Source organism: Podarcis vaucheri (assembly GCF_965113315.1).
Source record: "Podarcis vaucheri genome assembly, chromosome: 5".
Classification (NCBI taxonomy): Eukaryota; Metazoa; Chordata; class Lepidosauria; order Squamata; family Lacertidae; genus Podarcis; species Podarcis vaucheri.
In genome coordinates, this window is record NC_138763.1 from 4,522,312 (window position 1) to 4,542,976 (window position 20,665).

The following is a 20,665-nucleotide window of genomic DNA, read 5'->3' on the forward strand; positions in this document are numbered from 1 at the left end:
GCCTTGGTTAAAGGTGAGAAAGGTGGGCAAGCCAGAAAGGATAAGTTGGGATGCTACCAGTGCGTGAACCAGTCATGGGGAGGAAAATGCAGGGTGGCAGTTTTGTTTCGTTTTCAAAATTGTCCAGAGTTGAGAATGAATGTGCAGAGCAAAGGAAAGACAGCAAATAAACCAGTTTCCTGCTTCTGAACAGAGTGCTGTACGAGTTATGTGAACAAGTAGTTCAACCCCACATTCTTCACAAGTTTAATAATATGCTGAAAAATGGCTTTGAAAGTGGCAGAATGTGGCTACAGAAAAATCACTCTTTACCAGCTCGGCACAAATTGATCTTGAGTTGGAAGAATTCCTAGCAATCCTGTTTTCTGAATTGCTTCTAAGCCCTGTTTCAAGGGCTTGTCCCTTCAACCCCTGGTGATGCTTCTGAGATGAGCAGAGAGCAAGATCGCATAACTTTCCTGCTCCCAGACAGGCCCTGAGGACAGGGAGCCAAGAGAAAGTTTGGGTGTCATGCAAAGAGAACAGAAACCGTGAGAGTGTGAGTGCAATGCTTGAGGGCTGAGGTCACCTTCTCCAGAAATGACAAGATTTTAGGCAGGCGAAGTCAAGAGGCTAAATGTTGAAAAATAAAATTCCAAAGTTGCTTAAACCGAAGTCATGATGGGTTTCAGCAGGGTGTACTTGGCCCGTGGACACAGCCTGAAGCAACTCTGTGTGTGTGTGTGTGTGTGTGTGTGTGTGAGAGAGAGAGAGAGAGAGAGAGAGAGAGAGAGAGAGATCACTACTCATTAGCAGGGAGCCCCTTCCCAACTTAAGCAATCCAGAGTGATCCTGTAAAACTCAACTATACTGCACCCTTTTCAGAATACACCTTACAAATTCAGAACTTTCCGGTCGCTCTGGTCATGGTGTTTACTTTCTGGCCAAATCTGGACCATTACCAGCCTTGCAACTGCACTCCCAGGCAGGTCTGCTACAGGTCTGATGGCTTGGGAGGACCTCCATAGTCTCTCTCTCTCCCCCCCCCCCCCATGTAAAAGGGCTTGAAGTTTGATTGCATCTTAAATAGATCAGGCCCACTGCCCTCTGCCTCATCAGCAGCAATAAATATGCCGGTGGCCTTCTTCAGCTCCCATCTGCCTAACTGGTTGGAAGCCCTGAAAATCCGATTAACACCTTCCCACTCCCTCTGTGGGCCTAGCCTTTCTGTTTGGCTTTGGCTGGGAGCTTCTGCATTGCATCAACTTGATGATCTCTCTGATCTCTGCTTTGCAAGGATGAAATTAAGGGGTTTGGTTATCTGGCAGGATTAATTCTGCTGCTGAGATTTATAACCCGTAGGAAGAAGGAAGTAGAATCTGAAGCTGCTTCTGGTCGAGAGGGGGAATGTAATCTCTTGCAGACTTTCCCCTTCTTCCTAGTTTAGTTATTAGGCACAGGAAGATCGGAGGTTTCTGGATGGGGGGAAAGGATGGAGAAGTAATTTTGCTTCCAGGCAAGTGGAAATAAGGGAGAAGGAGAGAGAATGGAGCAGAGAGATACTCATTTATTTGTATTTATTATTTTCATTTAGGAAAAATATATAAATCTCTTAGAAAAAGTCTCTTAAGTGGTGTACAGTATATAAATTAATTAGCAACAATACAAAGATGAAATCAGCAAAGCCTACATATCTGGATTATACCTCTGACTAGTATATCAGACATTCTGCCACATACCTTCATGACAGCTGAGTCAAATCTCTGTATTCCGAGCAAGTTACCTCAGAATTCCTGGTGTTGGAGGGGAAATAATAAAGGAGACACGTTATTCTTAAGTTCCGAGAAACATCTGGCTGACCACTGCTTGCAAAGCCCGTCACTAAGCTAGAGCAACGGATTCTTTGATCCTGCAGAGCTTCTTTTGCATTCTTAGCCGCTTTCCAAGTGCTCACTGTGGTCGGTTCCTAGAGAGGGATCATAGAATCGTAGAGTTGGAAGGGACCCCGGGGGTCATCTAGTCCAACCCCCTGCAATGCAGGAATCCTTTGAGGGGCTTGAACCCACTGCCTTGAATTTAACAGTCCCATGCTCTGCCCCCTGAGTTATCCCAGTGTTTCTAAGAATGACCGGCCACAACAGGCAAATGATGGCTACCGCTCACTCTGAATGAGGATTTGCAAGAACTGTTCTAAGTAGGTGAACAAAAAGCAGTTGGCTTGTTAGCCCTGCGCCAGCCTTCAGCAACCTTGCAGGGACACGGAATTGTAGCCCAAAACATCTGCTGGGCACCATATTGGGGAAGCCTGGTTTATACCCAGTTGACTTGACACGGGTGGGAGCGAGGAGGGTGAACTCTTTCTACTGTCTTGTTCCTCCCAGTTTGATTTCCTTTTACCCATTGTTTTATTTCAATGTTTGGTATACCAGTTAATCACAAGTCACTTATTGATGAAGAGATCCGCCTGAACCTCGTGGAACTGCAGTGGCTCTTCTGGGCCCTTTGTAAATCCAAGCAACCCTCACCTCCCGTGTCTCTTTTGTGCTAACTCCCCAGGCGGCCACAACGTGACTATTTCTCTGCAGTCGAGGACTGGACACACACACATGCCTTCGGTGGTCGGCGTTCTGGTCTTCACCCAGTTCTGGTTCTGGTTTCCTCTCTCTCACTTCCTGTCGCTGGCCTTCACCCCGACCTGCGTCATCGGCCTTAACAAGGACCTCAAGGTACGTCCTTCTGGGGGCCGAAATGGTGTTGCGTCGGTCAGAATAGCCTGGTGGCATTCTGCGTGCTCCAGAGTTGCCTCTTACCTGCCGAACCCAGTGAAGAAGAGTTTTAGAAGAGTTTGGTGCTGACCTATAAGGCCCTAAACGGCCTCCGCCCAGTATTCCTGAAGGAGCGTCTCCACCCCTATTGTTCAGCCCAGACACTGAGGTCCAGCTCCGAGGGCTTTCTGGTGGTTCCCTCACTTTAAGAAGTGAGGTTATAGGGAACCAGGCGGAGGGCCTTCTCGGTAATGGCACCTGCCCTGTGGAAAGGAAATAAACAACTATCTGACTTTTAGAAGACATTCCCTGTTTAGGGAAGTTTTTAATGTTTGATGTTTTGTCATGTTTTTAATACTCTGTTGGGAGCTGCCCAGGGTGGCTGGGGAAACCCTGCGAGATGGGCGGGGTATAAATAATAAATTGTTGTTGTTGTTGGCTGTGTAAATAGGTTTGGCTTTGTCTTGCCCCTGGGGTTTCTGCTTTCAGCTGTTGAGCATTGTGATTTCCAAGCTGAGCACTGTAGTACACATGCCGGCCTGTAGAGCCAAAGGTCTTGGATCTAATATTTGATCATCTCCTTTAAAAAGGGAATGAATTAATGGGTGATTTGAAAAGCCTTTTCCCCTCTTGCCTGAGACCCTGGAGAGGAACTGCTAGTCAAAGCAGGAAACACCAGCCTGGAAGGACCAATAATCCTACTCCTTGCATAGCAGCTCCCTTATAACAGACAAGCTGGTGTTTTGCCTGCAGAAGGTAACCTGGTTCAATCCCCAGCGCCTCCTGTGAAAGGGACCCTGGGTGGCAGGGCTGGGAAAATGCCCTCTTGGGACTTTAGGGAGCAGCAGCTACCTGGAGAATCCCATCCTAGGCCAGGTGGATCAGTGGTCTGACCTCATCACAAGTCTGTCCCCAAAACCAAGGCGATGGTTTGGTCCTCTAGCAGTTTCAGGGGAACTGCCTTCAGATTCCCAGTTTCCGGCTTCTCCTTCTGCCGGAACTGCTGATCTCTCTCCTCTTCAGCATCACCCTTTCAAATAGATTTGTGGGATGCAATTATATTCCCTTTCGTTAAGTTCGGGCGCCGTTTGATTCCTGTGGGCGAAAAGGGGAGCCAGCAGTGAGCACAGCATCACATCGGCGCTCTCAAAGGTTAATCTTTCAAGCTTCCCCCTCTGAGAGCATATTGCGCCCCCAGCTATGGAAAGCATGATGAGAATCTGCATCAGCCAGGAGAAGAAGGGAGCTGTTTCCTGGCAACGTTAAGGAAAGTGATTGTAAATCGCCAGGGTCGTGGTAGGTAGCTTAAGATTCAGGGTGGAGGGCAGGTTTTGAAGTTGGCGTCCCTCTGGTTAAGGGGGGGCAGGGAAAATGCAGAGCAAACTGCAGCCGCCTCATTCCTCCTCTGCCACTTCCTGAACACTGCTGGAGACTTTTATCTCAGGGGTGGCGTAGGAAAAATGACTTGCCAACTTGGAGAGTAGAGATGATTTTATTTCGGACTCTGCCGCCGCCACCGATTTGCACAGCCCTCTTAACGCCATCCTCAAAATGCAGTCTTTGCTTTTATCCTTTTAACAGGCAGAACCAGGGCTCTGGGCAGTCCTTGTACTTGCAGCTCCCTCACCTTCAGCATCCTGAGAATAATTTTTTAAAAGACATTTCTAGGCTGCAAGTAGAAGTTTCAGAATGTGCAAGAAGTGCCTGGTCGGAACCTGGGGGCTTCTGCCAGTGGGAGGAGAACACATTATATTTACAGTACGGATTTCAGGTTGCTTTTCTGCATCCTTCTCCAGCTTCTTCCCTTCCAGGTGTTTTAAACTCAGCCGCGCAGGGTGGTGCTAATAAGAGTTCTAGTCCCAAACCTCTGGAAGGCACCAGGGTGGTGAAGGACTCAGAAAAGCAGTCGCATTACTTTATCATGTGAACGTATGGAGCTGTTTTTTACTGAGTTAGACTATTGGTCCTTCAATCCAGTATTGTCGACTCTGACTGGCAGCGGCTTTCTGCAGTCTCTGGAAGAGAGACCATGCCCAAGCCTTGCTTCCTGTATCTGGAGATGCTGGGGAGTGAAACCCAATATTGCCTACTTTGACTGCCAGCATCCCTTCAAGGCGTTTGATGGAAGGTTTCCCAGAATTTTAAACTAGTAATCCCAGGGATTGAAGTGATGACCTTCTGCAAGCAAGTCGGGTGCTCTGCCATGGACCTAAGGCCCTTCCCCAACTAAGTCCATTGAATCTGTGGTGAGGAGGACTGTAGATGTTCCCAGGCAGGCCGGGCTGTGGGCTATGCGCTTTCCAAGCTTTCCCGAAGAGGGAGGTGCAGAGAGTTTGGATTTGATATCCCGCTTTATCACCCCCCTTCAGGAGTCTCAAAGCGGCTAACATTCTCCTTTCCCTTCCTCCCCCACAACAAACACTCTGTGAGGTGAGTGAGGCTGAGACACTTCAAAGAAGTGTGACTGGCCCAAGGTCACCCAGCAGCTGCATGTGGAGGAGTGGGGAAGCGAACCCGGTTCCCCAGATTGCAAGGCCACTGCTCTTAACCACTACACCAACTGGCTCTCTAGAGAGAGAATTGCCATGTGAAAATACACAGTAAGGCGAGAAGCCTGGCTTCTCTCTGCTTGTTCCTGGGTCTGCACAACCGCATCTGTGTCCATGGCCATGATTCAGAGCAGTTGTGTCCTGGGGAAATCAAACCTGATGGAAATGCTGTCTCAGAAGTAACTCGGATTCTGCAATGACAGCAAGCCGAATTCAGCAATGTGTTTTGCAGGCTGGGCACATGCCACCTCTCCGCCTGAATTTCGCATACTTCAGGCTACCCTTTTATCCCTGCAAATCCGGCAAGATCACCTTGAGCTGAACGATTGGCGCAGGCGGCAGATCAGTTCTCAGGGACAGACAGATGAACGGATAAACCTGCTTTCTGCAGTTTCGTCTCAGTCTGTGAAGTACAAGATTGAACTCCCCACGATATGTAAAAAAAATATGTCCCTGCGCATAGGGGACTAGCTTATGTGAGAGATGGTTGCGTTAAGACCCTTTGAGGGCGGAGGGGACCCAATCACAAAGGCCCCATGTGGTACAGTCCACAAACAGGCTCATCTGCTCTCGGTTATAATTTGGCCGTGAAAGTCAGCAGCCAGTGGCCACACTTACCAAAGCCGGTGTTACTTTAGGTACTTGTGCTTGATCCTAATTCAGGATCCACACAATGAAGTTTGTAGGATTTGGACAGGCGTCACAGCAGGGAAGGAAATTGCATGTGAAATCCCCCAGAAGACTTATGTCGAATAAAGAGTGTGTCTTTCCACTCCCCCCATCCTCCCTGGCCTTTTTATTTCACTGCAGCCTTTGCAAGACTCTCCTTCCGTCTTTCCTCTAGCCTCATAAGGGCTAGAAACTTGGGGCATGTGTGAATGCGAGATTCCTAAGATGCTGAATTCTGAACCTGCCACCAAACCCCCCCACTTTCTGTTTGCCCAGCCCTGCCTTCAACATCCCTTTTCCAGTCATGGCCGAAATGTGAAAAGCCGGGAGAGAAAGCAAGAGCACAAACAGTGCTCTGTACCGTGTGGGAGCCAGCGAGGGCACAACTGCCTCACCGGGACTAAATTGCCTCGTAATGGAATAATGATGTTTCAGTCCCCTGATGTCTCAGAAGCTTCCGGCGAGTGGCAGAGGCAGCATTTGTGCTTCACCTGGCTTGTGTGCGTCTCCCAACGAGGGCACCGCACGAGGCTACACTTTGCTCTCCGGCCTTCCTCCATGCCTGTCCGACTTTGCCCTCCAAACGCTCTCTCTCTCTTCCTTCTACAGATGCCAAAAGTGCAGTACAGATCCAACGTCAAGCCCTCTACGTTTGCCTACCCAGCCCCGCTGGAGGTGCCGAAAGAGAAGGAAAAAGAAAAGGTGGGTGAACGGCCCTCCAGTGTCCATGTGGGTTGCTTGGCTTTGTGCGCAGACAGAACAAACAGTTGCCCCTGCTGCTGCTACATTGGGACCCCTTCCAGGGGCACCGACTTATAAAAAATATTGGGGGGGCCCATACCGGGGTCCTGCCCCAGGAAGTTTTCTAAATTTTAGGTGAAAATTAGTGAGTTTTAAAGTATTTCAGCGGAGCCGGAGCGATTGGGGAGGAGGGGGCTTGTTGCCGGATTCTTCAGCTGAGCCGGAGATCCGCTGCTGGGGGGTCTCTGGGCCAAGTTGTGAGCACGGCCTGCTGAAGGGAGATCCAGCCGATTGCGCGACGGGGAGGGCCGGGGCTCTCCGGCTAGGGCGCGCGGCTGGCTGGCAAGGGAACAGGTGGGGAGGAGGCGGGGGACGGTGGCGACGCTCTGCTGGAGGGGCGCCCGAGATTATTGGGGGGGCAGAGCCCCCCCAAACGAATTTTTGAGGGGGCTCGGGCCCCCTCAGGCCCCATGGAGTCGGCGCCTATGGCCCCTTCACGTGTCTCGAGGCTTCTCTGCCCCTGAGATCAAAGTCGAAATTGCCCCTCTGCGCTATTTCACACAATGTGTGGTAGAAAACCTAAGTTTGCCCTGAAACGGTGGGCCTGGCGGGGAGCAGCGGGCAGTCCTGAATCCCTGGTGCTTCCCTCCCTCATTTCAAACATGTTTTTATTGGTCATAGATTATAGGTGGATTCTAGTAGGATGGTCTTCCCTCTCCTTCCCCGGTGTCCTTGGGGAAAGCCCTCTTGCGCTAGCTTCTACTAAAGGCCCAGCATTTTCAGATGTACACTATTAGTGTTAATGAGTGTACACGGATCTGTCAAAATGTAATGTGTGAATTAACCCCCAAAGCAGCCCTCAAAGGATGCTGCCTCTGCGTGCTCAGAAAGGGTATGAGGCCAACTGGGAGGCTCTCCCTGCTCCAGGGACTCTTTCAGAGAAGCATCGGAAGGCTCCTCAGGAGATTAAGAGCTCCTGTTAGCTCAGCCTCTGAAAACAAACCTTTTGAGAAGCAAGAGTGAGCTGGGCCTCCAACTTTGGGGCCCTCTAATCTTGGGGGCTTCATGGGCCATACAGCTGACCCTCCTTCCACTCCTCTCCACACACACACACACACACACACACACACACACTTCCCCCACTCCAGTTAGGGCCTCCTGCCCTCCCTGCCATATCTGCGCCTGACCCTCAATATTGGCTTGTTCTCCTGAAAGCCTTTTGTTGTCCTCACACTCAGGTTTCTACCGCTGTGCTGTCCATCACAGCAAAGGCCAAGAAGAAGGAGAAAGAGAAGGAGAAAGAGAAGAAGGAAGAGGAGAAAATGGAAGTGGTGAGTCTATAATCTCCCATCCTCCGAATCATCGTCCAGGAATGCTGTTCCGGGGCATTGATCTAGGAAGCATGGCCTCTGGAGCCACTTCATGGTGGTCAAACTCTCCTCTGTCAGTGGGTTCCTTAGGCGTCAGTAAGGATCCAATAGGGAGGCAACATTAAATTGACACTGCAGTTGGAAGAGAGAAGCAGTGACCTTAGTCTAACATCCCTGTGCTGCAAAGCACTAGTAAGATCTTAGCTAAACCCTAAATCCAGCAAACCCTGAATGAATTCAGTCAATGTGGTTTCATCCCATAGTTAAGTGGCGTTTGCAGTTACCTTACGGTGGTACCTGAATTGAACAAGTTTATTTGGAGAAACCACCATGTTTTGCCGAACCTTCAGGAAGCTCTCTGGCTTGCAGAGACTGTGGTGTCTGGAGCTGGTCAAGCATGGAGAGGGAGACAGAGGCCTGGCTATGGGCCGTGGGGCAGGGAGGGACCCTGCTCCCTCTGCCTGGCCCTTATTTGCTCATCTCACTCTCTGGCCTTCAGTTGGGCCCCAGAGAAAGCCCCAAAGGAATGGGAGGCAGGCCGAAGAGGGGCAAAGACGTGATTGCAGCAAGCGGGACAGAGGCAGTCTTATCCAAGCTGACCAGTTTCGGAAGTGGATGAGGAGGCTGCTTCTGAGGAGGGCAGCCTTGCTTCCAGTCTGGCCAAGCTAACTTGGAGTGAGTTCTTCAGGAGAGGAGAGCAGACATGGGGAAATGCAAAACTGCGTGCTGAGCTACATCAAATATTCCCATATTTTGGTGTTCTCCGGGTATCTGGTTGGATTGTCCCGGGGCACTCATTTCTCCCAAAGAGCCTGAGATGCTGCCAGAGGAGGCTCCCTTTTTATTGCTCCTAATGTTTGGGATAGGGGATGCGGGTGGCACTGTGGGTTAAACCACAGAGCCTAGGACTTGCTGATCAGAAGGTCGGCGGTTCAAATCCCCGTAATGGGGTGAGCTCCCATTGCTCGGTCCTGCTCCTGCCAACCTAGCAGTTCGAAAGCTCATCAAAGTGCAAGTAGATAAATAGGTACCACTCCGGCGGGAAGGTAAACGGCATTTCTGTGTGTTGCTCTGGTTTGCCAGAAGCAACTTAGTCCTGCTGGCCACATGACCCGGAAGCTATATGCCGGCTCCCTCGGCCAATAAAGCGAGGTGAGCGCCGCAACCCCAGAGTTGGTCATGACTGGACTGGTCAGGGGTCCCTTGACCTTTACCTTTAATGTTTGGGATCAGAGAAGAATCTTGCAGTTGCCACCACTCCAGGAGCCTCTTGGGGTCTCCACCTTCCTTTGTAGCATGTGGCCTGGATCACTTGCTCCAGTCATTTGCTCAGAAGCTGCCTTGGGGTGGTGCTCCCATGTTTCTTCCTCCCACCCCCTTTCTCTTTCTGGTCGGTGCAGGGCCAGTGTTGAGAGACTGACCCACACGCCAGCAGAAACCCCTGGCCCCGCTGCTCCTTGCTGTCCCTCCCTGATCTTCTGCCCAGGGTGGGTGAGCAGCAAGCTGTGTTCCCTCCCACCCTGGCTTGTCTTTTGCTTTTGGGGGGTGGAGGTGGCCTGAACTGGGTCCAGATGTGAAGGCCCAGCAGTCAAGGAGGCAGTAGGAGCAGTGGGGAGAACTAAAAAATGGAAGCAGGCACTGGGGAAGTTGTTTTGGGCATTTATGTGGTGCAGCCTTCCCTAGTAGTTTTGGACTACAACTCCCATCATTCCCCGCAAGTGCGGCCATCACCCTCTAGTTGTAGTCCTGATAGACCACTTGAAGGAGCTTTCATGCGCAGCTATACTTCCATTAGTACACCCACATTGCCGAGCAAGGGGGACAGTGGTTTCCCCAAGACTAGCCAGTGAGTTCATAGCCGAGTCAAGAAACTGAAGCTGAAGCCTGTCTGGCTCTTGCCACTCTCCTCTGTCTTCCGCTCCGGCCGCCTTCATCTTTGTGTCCTTTTGGCTCTGGGGTGTCTTCTGTTGTCCGGGCAACTTTTCTTCCCAACTCCCTGGGAACTGAAAGCCCTCTTCCTGTGTTGTCCAAACATGCGGCCGTACCTGTAAGGGGGGAAAACATGACACAGGCCCAGAGGCATTTTAACAAGGCTGAAGGAAAGCCTTCCTTCCGTCAGCCCACGAGGGAAGCAAAGTGTACCTGAAGTAGCCTCCAGAGAGCTATCAATCCAGGCCGATTTCTTACCTCTGCCATCTTTGGAGACAGCTTTATGGCTCAGAAAAACACCCATCGTTGAGCTTCGGACGGGACAGGATAAAGTTCTGCTTCTTTTTAAAATTTGCAGCCAACCCATTAAGGCTGCCTGGCGTGCCTGGATTTTGGCTTCGTTTTGCTTTATTATTCATTGACGCGAGGCACGTCTGTGCTGGTGCGAAGGCTGGACGAAGGGCAGGTTCTGCTGTGGCTCCAAGCCCTGTCCTCTCATATGTATTTGGCTGTGTGTGTGTTTTAACGCCTCCTTCCTCCCGTCCCCAAACAGGACGAAACCGAGAAGAAGGATGAGAAGGAGAAGAAAAAAGAGCCTGAGCCGTCCTTCCAGCTCCTTGACAATCCGGCCCGGGTGATGCCCGCCCAGCTCAAGGTCCTCACCATGCCAGAAAGCTGCCGATACCAGCCTTTCAAGACCGTGAGTCGAGCGCGTATCTCTCCACGACGACCCTCTTCACACCATAAAGCGGGGGCGCCGGGGCCTGTGGCACTTGCTGAGTGTTATTGGACTTGACAACCCATTAGCCCCACCCAGCATGGCTCCTGGGCAGGGGGATGATGGGATTTGTAGTCCAGCAGCATCTGCGGAAGGGGGAAGGTGACAGATTCCTCCCACTCACCATGTCATTGATTTAACATCATTGGCTTTGAGCAGGTTTAATCATATTTAACCATAGGACCCTTCACTAGAAGGCTTTGAAACAAGGTTGGTCAGATGCATGGAGGAGAGGGCTGTCAGTAGCTACTCTCCCCATATGAACCTCCCCAGACCCTGCAATCATCATGAGAGGCTGTTCTTCATGTGCCTCCTCTATGAGAGTTCCAGAGGGTGGCAACACAAGAACAGGGCCTTTTCTGCGGTGGCTCCTCATTAGTGGAATGTGCTCCCCAGGGAGGTGTGCACCCAGAGTGGCTGGGGAAACACAGCCAGATGGGTAGGGTAATGATAATAAATAATTTAATTCTGAAAGTGTGGTGCAGTGAAAAAAAAGTTTGAGAAGCACTGCCTTAGGCCACCTCTGGCTCCTCTTCATTGCATTACGGCTTGTGCAAGAGACCTTCCTGGTAGATTCTCTTCTCTCTGCTAGGTGAGGGCCAGTGGGCCGTTTCCAGTCAGGATTACCTTGGAGAGGCTGGGCTTCTTTGTCCCCTCCTGGGTCATGCAGATGTCCCTTTGCTGGGCAGGGTGCCAGAATGGGGGCAGTGATTGTCAGGCGGCTAAATTTAGCTGCAGCTGCAATTAAACAAGGGGGTGGGGCCAGCTCTTGCCCCCTCCCCCTGCTCTGGATTGGCTGGCTTGTGACGCAGCTTCCGCATGACCCTGACTCGCTGGCCCAGCAGCCTCTGGGAACCTTGAACTCACCTGGTGCTCCTCTTTCTCCAGCTTTCCATCGGGGGCATCATTGTCTTGAGAGACACCAGCGAGGACACAGAAGAGCTGGTGGAGCCCGTGGCTGCGCATGGGCCGAAGATTGAGGAGGAGGAGCAGGAACCGGAGGCGCCGGAGCCTTTTGAATACATTGATGACTAAGACATGGGGGTACGTAAGAGGGAGGCGTCCCTGCCTGGGCTGAACCTAACCCAAGACAGCGCCCCGAGGAAATCACATGTGCAGGGGACGATGCCATATTCTGATATTCAGAGGTCTGCTGCCTTTGGATGTGGAAGCTCCGTTACTGTCATTCAGGATCAATAGCCATCAATAAGCCAGTTGACAGAGTCGCCCAATGACAGGGCCGGCCTCGACATTATATGGGAACAAGCACCGTGGTTAGTCCCATGTTGAGGAAAGTCAGGCTTTGCTCTTATTCACTCGGAACCTGCTCTCAAAACAACAGGAGCAGTGCGACATTCACTAGCTTTCTAAAATCCAGTACAGTCATACCTCATGTTCCGTTTGCCTCAGGTCCAGCGTTTCCAGGTTGCGTCCCGTGGCAACCCGGAACTCACTGGAATGGGTTACTTTCGAGTTTCACCACATGCGCAGACGCGCAAAATGACGTCATGTGCAGAAGCGATGAATCGCAACCCACGCGTGCGCAGACACGCATATGCGGTTTGCGTTCTTTTCAGGTTGCGAATGGGCCTCTGGAACAGGTCGCGTTCGCAACAAGAGGTACCACCGTACAGTCAGACCTCGGGTTGCGAATGCTGCGGGTTGTGGGTTTTTGGGTCACGGACTGCACCGAACCCGGAGGTACCGGGACAGGTTACTTCCAGGTTTCGGCACAGAAGCACTAAATTGTGCTTTGCGCAGAAGCGCCGAATCGCTTCATGTGCAGATGCATCGCTGCAGGTTGCGAACGAGCCTCCCACATGGATCACGTTCGCAACCCGAGGTATGACTGTAGATTGAACTGGTTTCTGCACAGAGAACTGCACACAAAACTGGCAAATAATTCAGTAGCTGCTGAGAAGTGAACCAGGCTGGGCAGAGTGCAGAATTCTCAGCTCTGCCTGTACCATTCGGCTCCATCGTTCCCTGTGCCGTTCCATTCCCACAGGCAGCCTTGTGCCTTGGCCAGGGCTGTGCCTCTTCTGCAGCGTGGCAGGTCCTGGATGTCAGCTCTGGATTCCTGGACTGGTGTTGAGGGCTCTTGCCAGGCTGGATGGCTCAGAGGGTCAGCTCCGATTTCTGCTTTGACTGGGCCTGCTAAAACCCAAGCCTCACCTTCAGCTTTCTTGTAGAGCCAGCTGTTAATCAGCTGCAGTCTTTGGAGCAGGGGAGTTAGAAGCCCGTTTGCCATATCTCCAGCTGGTCACAGCACCTTAATCACAAACGATGACATGGCAGGCAAGTTCGTGGCTGAAGAAATCGGACGGTTCGTCTTCCCCTCCTAAAAAGCAAGCCATGTTCTGGAAGTGTTGTTTTTCCTGAACCGCTGAAATGATGTGCATGCGTTGCAAGCTAATCTGAACAACCGGAATACCGGAATGGGTTGCTTAGAAGATGCTTCCTCCAGGAAGCTCCTTGGGCCGGCCGGCTCCTTGGGCTTTCCTCAACCTCTGGCGCCTCCCAGGTGTTCTGGACTGCAGTCCAAAAACATTTAGGGCGCCAGCTTGGGGGGCGGCTCGGATAGGTTGCCCAGTAACACATTTCAGAGAATAGCCGTGAAGAGTGGCTGAGACCACCACCATTTCGCCTCTGCAGCTGAGCGAAGCTGGGCCCAGAATCGGAGGAAGGCACCGTGTGGTGGTAGAGCTGTGGTTGCCACTAACTCCTTGCCTTTTTTTTGTCTCCTCTGTCCTTTATTTTTCTCCCCCTCCTAAGGCCCTTAAAGGAAGCTTGGTGCGCATTACGTCTGAAATTGAGGAAACGGCCCGGAGGAGGCTCTTGCTGCAGCCTGCAGCTCAGTGCATGCTCTGTCGCTTCTGTGCTGACCGGCAGCAGGCAGTCCACATTTTATGGGTGACAAAAGGAAAAACCTATGCTCTCTTTAGTGTACTCTTTCACGAGAAACCAGTTTTCAAAATAAATAAAATAAAAAACCCAAGCGGTGGCTTTGTTCTTTGTTATTCCTCGCCTGCAACTTCAGGAAGATGTGAGATGAGTTTCACAGCCTCACCTGCCTTTGTACCCCCATAGTGTTTTTTACACCGGGAAAACATTCGGCCTTGAAGAATACATTTTGTCAATGTGTTGATACAGACTCTCCGTCCTGCCCTGGGTAACTTTGGCTGCTGCAACATCCTTTGTTGGGTTCTGACACACTCCCTCAAACATACTTTCATACCCGATGCCCTCTGGGTCTGGGCTGTGGAAAGGCAGCCCATGCAGCCTCAGGTCTCGGGGTAAATGCTCAAGCGCATGGTATTGTCAGGAGTTCAGCCTACACTTGAGTAGGACCCTGGCAGAGACACATGCCCGACTGACATGTTCCCTCCCTCCTGGTCGATCATTCGAGAGCTTCATAAGCTTTCTTCTGCCAGAATATCACAGCAACCGATGCCAAGTGACACCGGCACACTTAGGGATCCACAGAGTTTGTGCAACTTGTGTAACAGACCTCAGCAACTCAGCATTTTGGCTAATCTACTTTATTTACATCTAAACACACACGGAGCACTGCAACATGGCTCCCTCTCTCTCTAGCATCAGACAGCAAAGAGAGAAAGAACAAAGGACAACAGTCCCACTTCATGGAACACAGGAACACAAACATCCTGTCTCCGTCACTTCCCACTCTGTGGAGTCAAAACATACACCGTCATGTGATAGACAACAATCCTATGACTGCAGTCATGGAGCAGGAATTCTAACAGGTATATGTGTGTCTCCAGGAAGCCCTTGGTGAAATATCTTCATCTTGGGCAGCTGCTCAGAGGCCTTTAGCATTGGAAAGGGCCTTATATCGGACCGGCTAGTAAGAGCCGGTGTGTCGCAATGGTTAGAGTCCCACACTGGGACCTGGTACTCTGTGGTTCAAATCCCCACTCAGCCAGGAAGTTCGCTGGGTGACACTGGAGACCAGTCACTGCTTCTCATCCTAACCTACCTCACAGGGTGGAAGAGTGGGGAGAAGAACCCTGTCCACCACCTTTAGCTCCCTGAAGGAAAAGATGACATATAAATGCAATTAATAAAAAAATAAACAAGGAGAATCCAAGCCATAGGAAGGGCACAACTGGGTCATGCAGTGCTATAAAGCTGCTGTGTGCAACTGCCATTTTAATAACAGTGATGTCTTGGCAGCATCAAAAGAATTTTGTGTGAAAACTGCCGCCCGCATGTAGAGGGTGTCTGGGTGGTGGAGGAAGCATAAACTCTGCATTCTTTCCCCCTCTTATCTTCTTGGAAGAGGTTTGCTCTCCAGATGTGGTCATTCCGCTTTGTAGAGAGTTCTTCACATCTTTCCCTTCAGACGGCGGTTGTCTCCTGGAATGTCCCGTTGTCCCAGCAACAGCACCCCTAGAGATGCCTAGAAAATAGAGTCATGGTCTGAAGTTGACAGCAGAGATGGAGCTGGGTTTTCTTTTCCGTGTCTTGTTTTCCAGGAGATTCCAGATAAAGGGACGAGGTTTTCAGTGCATTATCGTTACAACGTGTAATGGAAATGGCATGAATATTTGAAGGGGGAAACCCCTTCCTGCTCCCTTTCCCCTCTCCTGTGCGTCATTGGGACATGAGAGGTGTTGATTAGAGCTGGCTTTCTGGGGAAGCAGCGAGACAGTGGTGAACTTTTGCAAGCGATGCTGCAGGGAGGTAAAGAAGGCCACTCCCTGAGAGAGGAAATTAATGAGAATTTCCAGGGGGATCCCTGGGCCTTTAAACACAGACAGAAACCCAGCACATTCCCTGCATTGAAGTGGGGCAAGAGATTGCTTCACCTGTTGGATTTTTGCCTGCTGTGCAGCTGTTCCAAGGCGCAGGAGCTCTACTTGGAAAACTAATATTCAGTGTTCCTGTTGGAGCATCTCAACTTCTCAGTGAGGTTTTCTCGTAATCCTTAACTGCCATGTAATCTAAACCAAAATTATCTCCCTCGCCCCGTCACAAGGTTTGCAGGAAGCTTTAGTTGCCTTGAATGTTTTGTGGCCGAGGTGAGATTTGAACTCGTCTCAGTCCTGGCTCACAGTTCACTCTGGCAACCATTAACACTGAACAGGAGAGCTTGCCAGTCTGAGATAACTCACTGACTTGAAGGTGAGATGAAAGGAGCAGTCCTGCAATCCCCATTGAACTCAGTGGGACTCATTTCTGTATAGACACATGTAGAATTGCACTATTATTGTGCCTGATCCAGCACCAGGGTGCAAAGTTTGGTTATCGGAGTGTCCGTGGTTCATACTACATTACCTTTCATATACATACTACCTTTCCCGCCCCGACCTGGCCACAGTGATCCATGCGATGGTCACCTCCAGGCTTGACTACTGTAATTCGCTCTACGCGGGGCTGCCCTTGAAGCTGTCCCAGAAACTCCAGCGGGTGCAGAATGCAGCAGCGAGGCTCCTTACAGGGTCTCTGCCATAGGAGCATATTCACCCAGCGCTTTTCCAGCTGCACTGGCTCCCGGTGGAGTGCAGGGTCAGATTTAAGGTGCTGGTTTTGACCTTTAAAGCCCTTCACGGCCTAGGACCCTCGTACCTATGGGACCGCCTCTCCCGGTATGCCCCACGGAGAGCCTCAAGGTCCATAAATAGCAACACCCTTGTGGTCCCGGGCCCTAAGGAAATTAGATTAGCTTCAACCAGAGCCAGGGCCTTTTCAACACTGGCTCCGGCTTGGTGGAACGCTCTGTCTCATGAGACCAGGGCCCTGCAGGATCTGATTTCTTTCCACAGGGCCTGTAAGACAGTTGTTCCATTTGGCCTTTGGCTTGGAGCCAATTTGATTCCCTCCCTCTCTTTCTTTTTTCTTTTCCTTCTCCTGTGATGAGGCTACATTTTAATATTTTAATGTTTCAATATTTTAATGTTGTATTTTTAATTTTGTAATCATTTAACTTGTTTTTATTATTGCTTGTAAGCCGCTCTGAGCCCGGCCTTGGCCTGGGAGGGTGGGGTATAAATAAAAATTATTATTATTATTATTATTATTATTATTATTATTATTATTATTATACTAGTTTTTATTTTGAAGGCTCTTCCGAGTAAAGCCTTTCCTGAAAGGGTGCTCTTGTACAAAAACGAGTTAATTTAAACCCACAATTAGTGTAATTCCAGGATCTGGGAAATATGTAACTTTGGGGCTCTTTGCCATGCCACCCATTAATAATTCCTCCCTTCTTGGTTTGTACCCTGCCCTTCATTCCTAAGCACCCCAGGAAAGTAGGTTAGGCTGAGAAATAGTGGTTTGGCCCCAGGACAGTGAATTTTGCTGCTGAGGGAGAATTTGAACTCGGGACTCGCACATCCTGCTCTTAATAACTTAGAAGCTGGAGGCTAACAGCAAATTCGGAGTGTTCCTCGTTGGCTACCCTTCCTCTAACCACTAGACCACACTGGCTTACGGGATCAAGAAGCTTCACGTAAATTATTTCATTTCATTTCATAAAATTTAAACGCTGCTTGATTGTTTTTTGTTAAAAAAAACCCCCAGCAGTTTACAGAAAGGTAAATCAAGAAAAATACAGCAATAATTTAAAACACATAGAAGTTAAAATACTAAAGCAGATTAAAATTACATTAAATGCTGGCAGAATCCGAGACTAGGGAGAAGAGTCGGTGGAAGAAGATTGGAAGAAATTTAAAGACTATTTACAGAAATATTGTAAAATTAATGAATGTTAGAATGATGTTGGATAGAAACTAAGTGGTTTTTAGCTGCAATACTATAAGGGAATATGAAAAATGGATTACGAATAGGTAAAGATTTAATGGAACAATATTTTAAGATGAAAGATTAGGATAAACAAAGAGGGGATTTGCTGAACCAACAAACTGAATTGGAATACAAAAAAGGGAGGCGTGAGGAGGTCCGGGAAACAAGCTAATGAAAAATAAGTAATGGAAAGACTGAGTTGTTTTTAATTATTTTCATTTTGTATTTTTCTTTTTTCTATTTTTCTTTTGTAATATTTTGAAAATTTTTAATAAACATCTTACTTAAAACAAATTACATTAAATGCACACCACCTGGTTGAGGCCAGGTGGGCCTCTGTTCGAAAAACATTAAAAATAAGGGAGAAGGTTTCTATCTAGCCTTCATGTTGTTGAGCCAGAACAGCAAAAAACTTTTTCTTCCATTCTGCCTCCCCATCCATCCTGCTGCTCGGATAACCGCCTGCTCTTTGCTTTAGGGCACTGGCAATCGTTCCCCCCCCAAAAAAAAAAAACTGCTGCTGCCCAGTTTTCCTTTGCTAAATGTTTTTCCAACTTTTTGATTTATTGTCGATGAAGTTACATTTCAGCAAAACAAACCTGACTGTTCTTGGGCACCAGGCTTCTTGGCAAGACTCGGCGCCTGTTTGCAGGGAGCAGCGCTGAATCTTCCTAAATAAATACTGGTGGAAAACCAGGCACTCCCCCCCCCCCCAGCGCTGAGAAAAGGCGAAGGTTGCAAAACTGCTCCTTCTTCTGCGCTTACAGATTCCAGATCTCTGGCCACTTGAACCCCTAACCAGAAGGCTAATCCTCAAAACCTTTTATAGCCTGGCCAATTTCCTTGGCCATTAATTCTGCGCTTAATGAAGATTCGTGGGTCCTAGCCTCTGGAGTAGCACAAAACGAGATTGTTGGGGGGTTTTGTTGTTGTTTTAATTTTTTTTATTCAAAATTATAACAAGACATATTATCTAAAAACATATCATCCTTGTCCCCCCCATTTTTCCTCCCCCCCCCACAGAACCCTCCCACCCCCGACTTCCCTCAGTTCCAGTCTTTGATTTCTCTAAAAATGCTGTTTTCTGCATGTTACAAAGTTGTATAGATCCTCAAACTATTTAGCTGATTATTATCAATAAAAAGTTTGTGAATGTTTATTCAAAACCTGCCAAGGAGTCCAGTTCGCTTTGTTGCGTCTTCAGATACTTTGTAAAGGGTTCCCATTCATCTTTAAAGTCACCGTCATCCTTGTCCCGTAGCTTGTATGTCAGTTTTGTCAGTTCTGCGTAGTCTGTCAATTTTTCTTGCCCTGATTCTTTGGTTGGGGTTTCTTCAGTCTTCCATCCTTGTGCTACCAGAACTCTCGCAGTCGTTGTCGCATACATGGAGATGTTTTTCAGCTTTTTTGGCAGGTCTTTCCCTACAATCCCCAACAAAAATGCCTCGGGTTTTTAAACAAATGTTAAATGGAACATTTTCTTCAATTCGTTGTGTATCATTTCCCAAAATTTTTTAATTACCTTACAATCCCACCACATATGAACGAGATTGCTCCTTCTTCCATGTGAAATCTGAAGCTGGCTATCATTGCCTCTCACAATCTTCTCTGCTCCAGGCCAAGCCTGTCCAATTCCCTCATAAGGCTTGGTCAAGGTTCCTTCAATCCAACTCACCTGGGCAGTGTTTGGGGGTCCAGGGCTGCCCAGGTGGCAAGACTCCCCCCCCCAGTATGAGTCTCACTGATGTGGTCCAAAGGAAAGCAGAGAGAGATGTTTGGCACCACCTTGCCTGTCGGAAGGAGGCGTACAAGGCGTCATCAAAACCGCCTTAGGGACACTTTGCAAAACGAAGTGAAGTAAGAAAAAGCACAGCACGTTGTTTGTGGGTCAATATGCATAGAAAGAAGACCAATAACCTTTGCTTGGGCTTCTTTCTCTTCGTTTCGTGTTTTCTGGGTGTGCATGCATATTCACCCAAAAATTAGCCAAAGGAAGTGAAGTTCTTCCCGTGTGAATGCATATTCACCCAAACAACGCAAAGCGAAGTGAAAGAAGCCCAAACAAAGCAAAACAGGTTGTTTTTGGTTCTATATGCATAGGAAGAAGATGAATAACCTTTCATTGGGCTTCTTTCTCTTCATTTCGAGTTCTTTCGATGTGCATGCATATTGACCCAATAATCGCAAAAGGAAGTGAAGTTCTTTTGGTGTGAATGCATAGCCACTGAGTCTGACTCCGGATTTGTGTCGGGTTTACTCCTTAGCCTTTCCTTCCCCCAAAAGATGTCCCACAAGGCAGCAGGTAGCAGCCTTTATAGTATGTATAGTTAATAACAAAAAGAAGAGCCTCCTGGACTCCGGCCCGTGGTCCATCAAGCCTACCATCCTGTGCTCACAAGTGGCTGACCAGATGTCTCAAGCAGGATTTGAACACAGGAGCGGATGGATGGATGGATGGGGAGGTGGTGAGAGAGATGCAGAATGTAAGAGACTGTATGGCATCCTTCACTAAACTGGTCCCTTCTGGGGGCTGGTTGGTGCTGTGGTCCAGACTTGGGTGGCTGGTTGCTGTGTATAGTGCTGGTCGTGACATGAAGCCAGCCCTCCTGGTTAGGGCTAATTGTGGAGGACATGTGAGTCGTCTCCTGGGGCTGCTTCCAGAGAAACCTCCCTCTGGCTGGTGTGCCAGCGGCTAATTAGTGCGCCTGATGTTTGTCTTCTGCAGGAGCGGGTGGGAACGAGTGAGGGATGGCGGTGGCGGATCCCAAGGCAGGAAGGAGCTCTGATCTTCCCTCCTTTCTCACTGATTCTCGGAAGCCTGGGCAGAGCGCCAAGGTTGTTTTCCTGGGGTGAAGATGCTTGCTTGCCCACCCCACCCCCCGCTTGAAAGCTGGAACCCAAAGCCCAGGGTAAATAAATGCAAAGGCACCCGAAGACTCCATGCTACGTGGCCAGGTATGCAAACACATGGCCGGATGACGCCCAAATATTTATCAGTTAAATTTGGTACAATTTAGGTACTGTTTTATGGCAGTGAATCAATAGAATCGCTGCAAAACAATGAAAACCATTTTAAAATAATGGCAGTTGACAGTAAAAGAGACGAAAGCTCGTTAA

General features: G+C 49.3%; 1 protein-coding gene across 1 annotated transcript in view; it reads left to right on the plus strand.

The window, feature by feature from the left end:
* Positions 1 to 13,778, plus strand: part of PSMD1 (proteasome 26S subunit, non-ATPase 1) — a 91,631-nt gene extending 77,853 nt beyond the window's left edge. The window contains exons 20-25 of the mRNA XM_082224025.1: positions 2,536 to 2,705; positions 6,572 to 6,664; positions 7,942 to 8,034; positions 10,556 to 10,702; positions 11,669 to 11,824; positions 13,555 to 13,778. Of these exons, the coding sequence (XP_082080151.1) occupies positions 2,536 to 2,705; positions 6,572 to 6,664; positions 7,942 to 8,034; positions 10,556 to 10,702; positions 11,669 to 11,815 (650 nt within the window). The 3' untranslated portion in view covers positions 11,816 to 11,824; positions 13,555 to 13,778. The remainder of the gene's footprint in view (positions 1 to 2,535; positions 2,706 to 6,571; positions 6,665 to 7,941; positions 8,035 to 10,555; positions 10,703 to 11,668; positions 11,825 to 13,554) is intronic.
* The last annotated feature ends 6,887 nt before the right edge of the window (positions 13,779 to 20,665 follow it).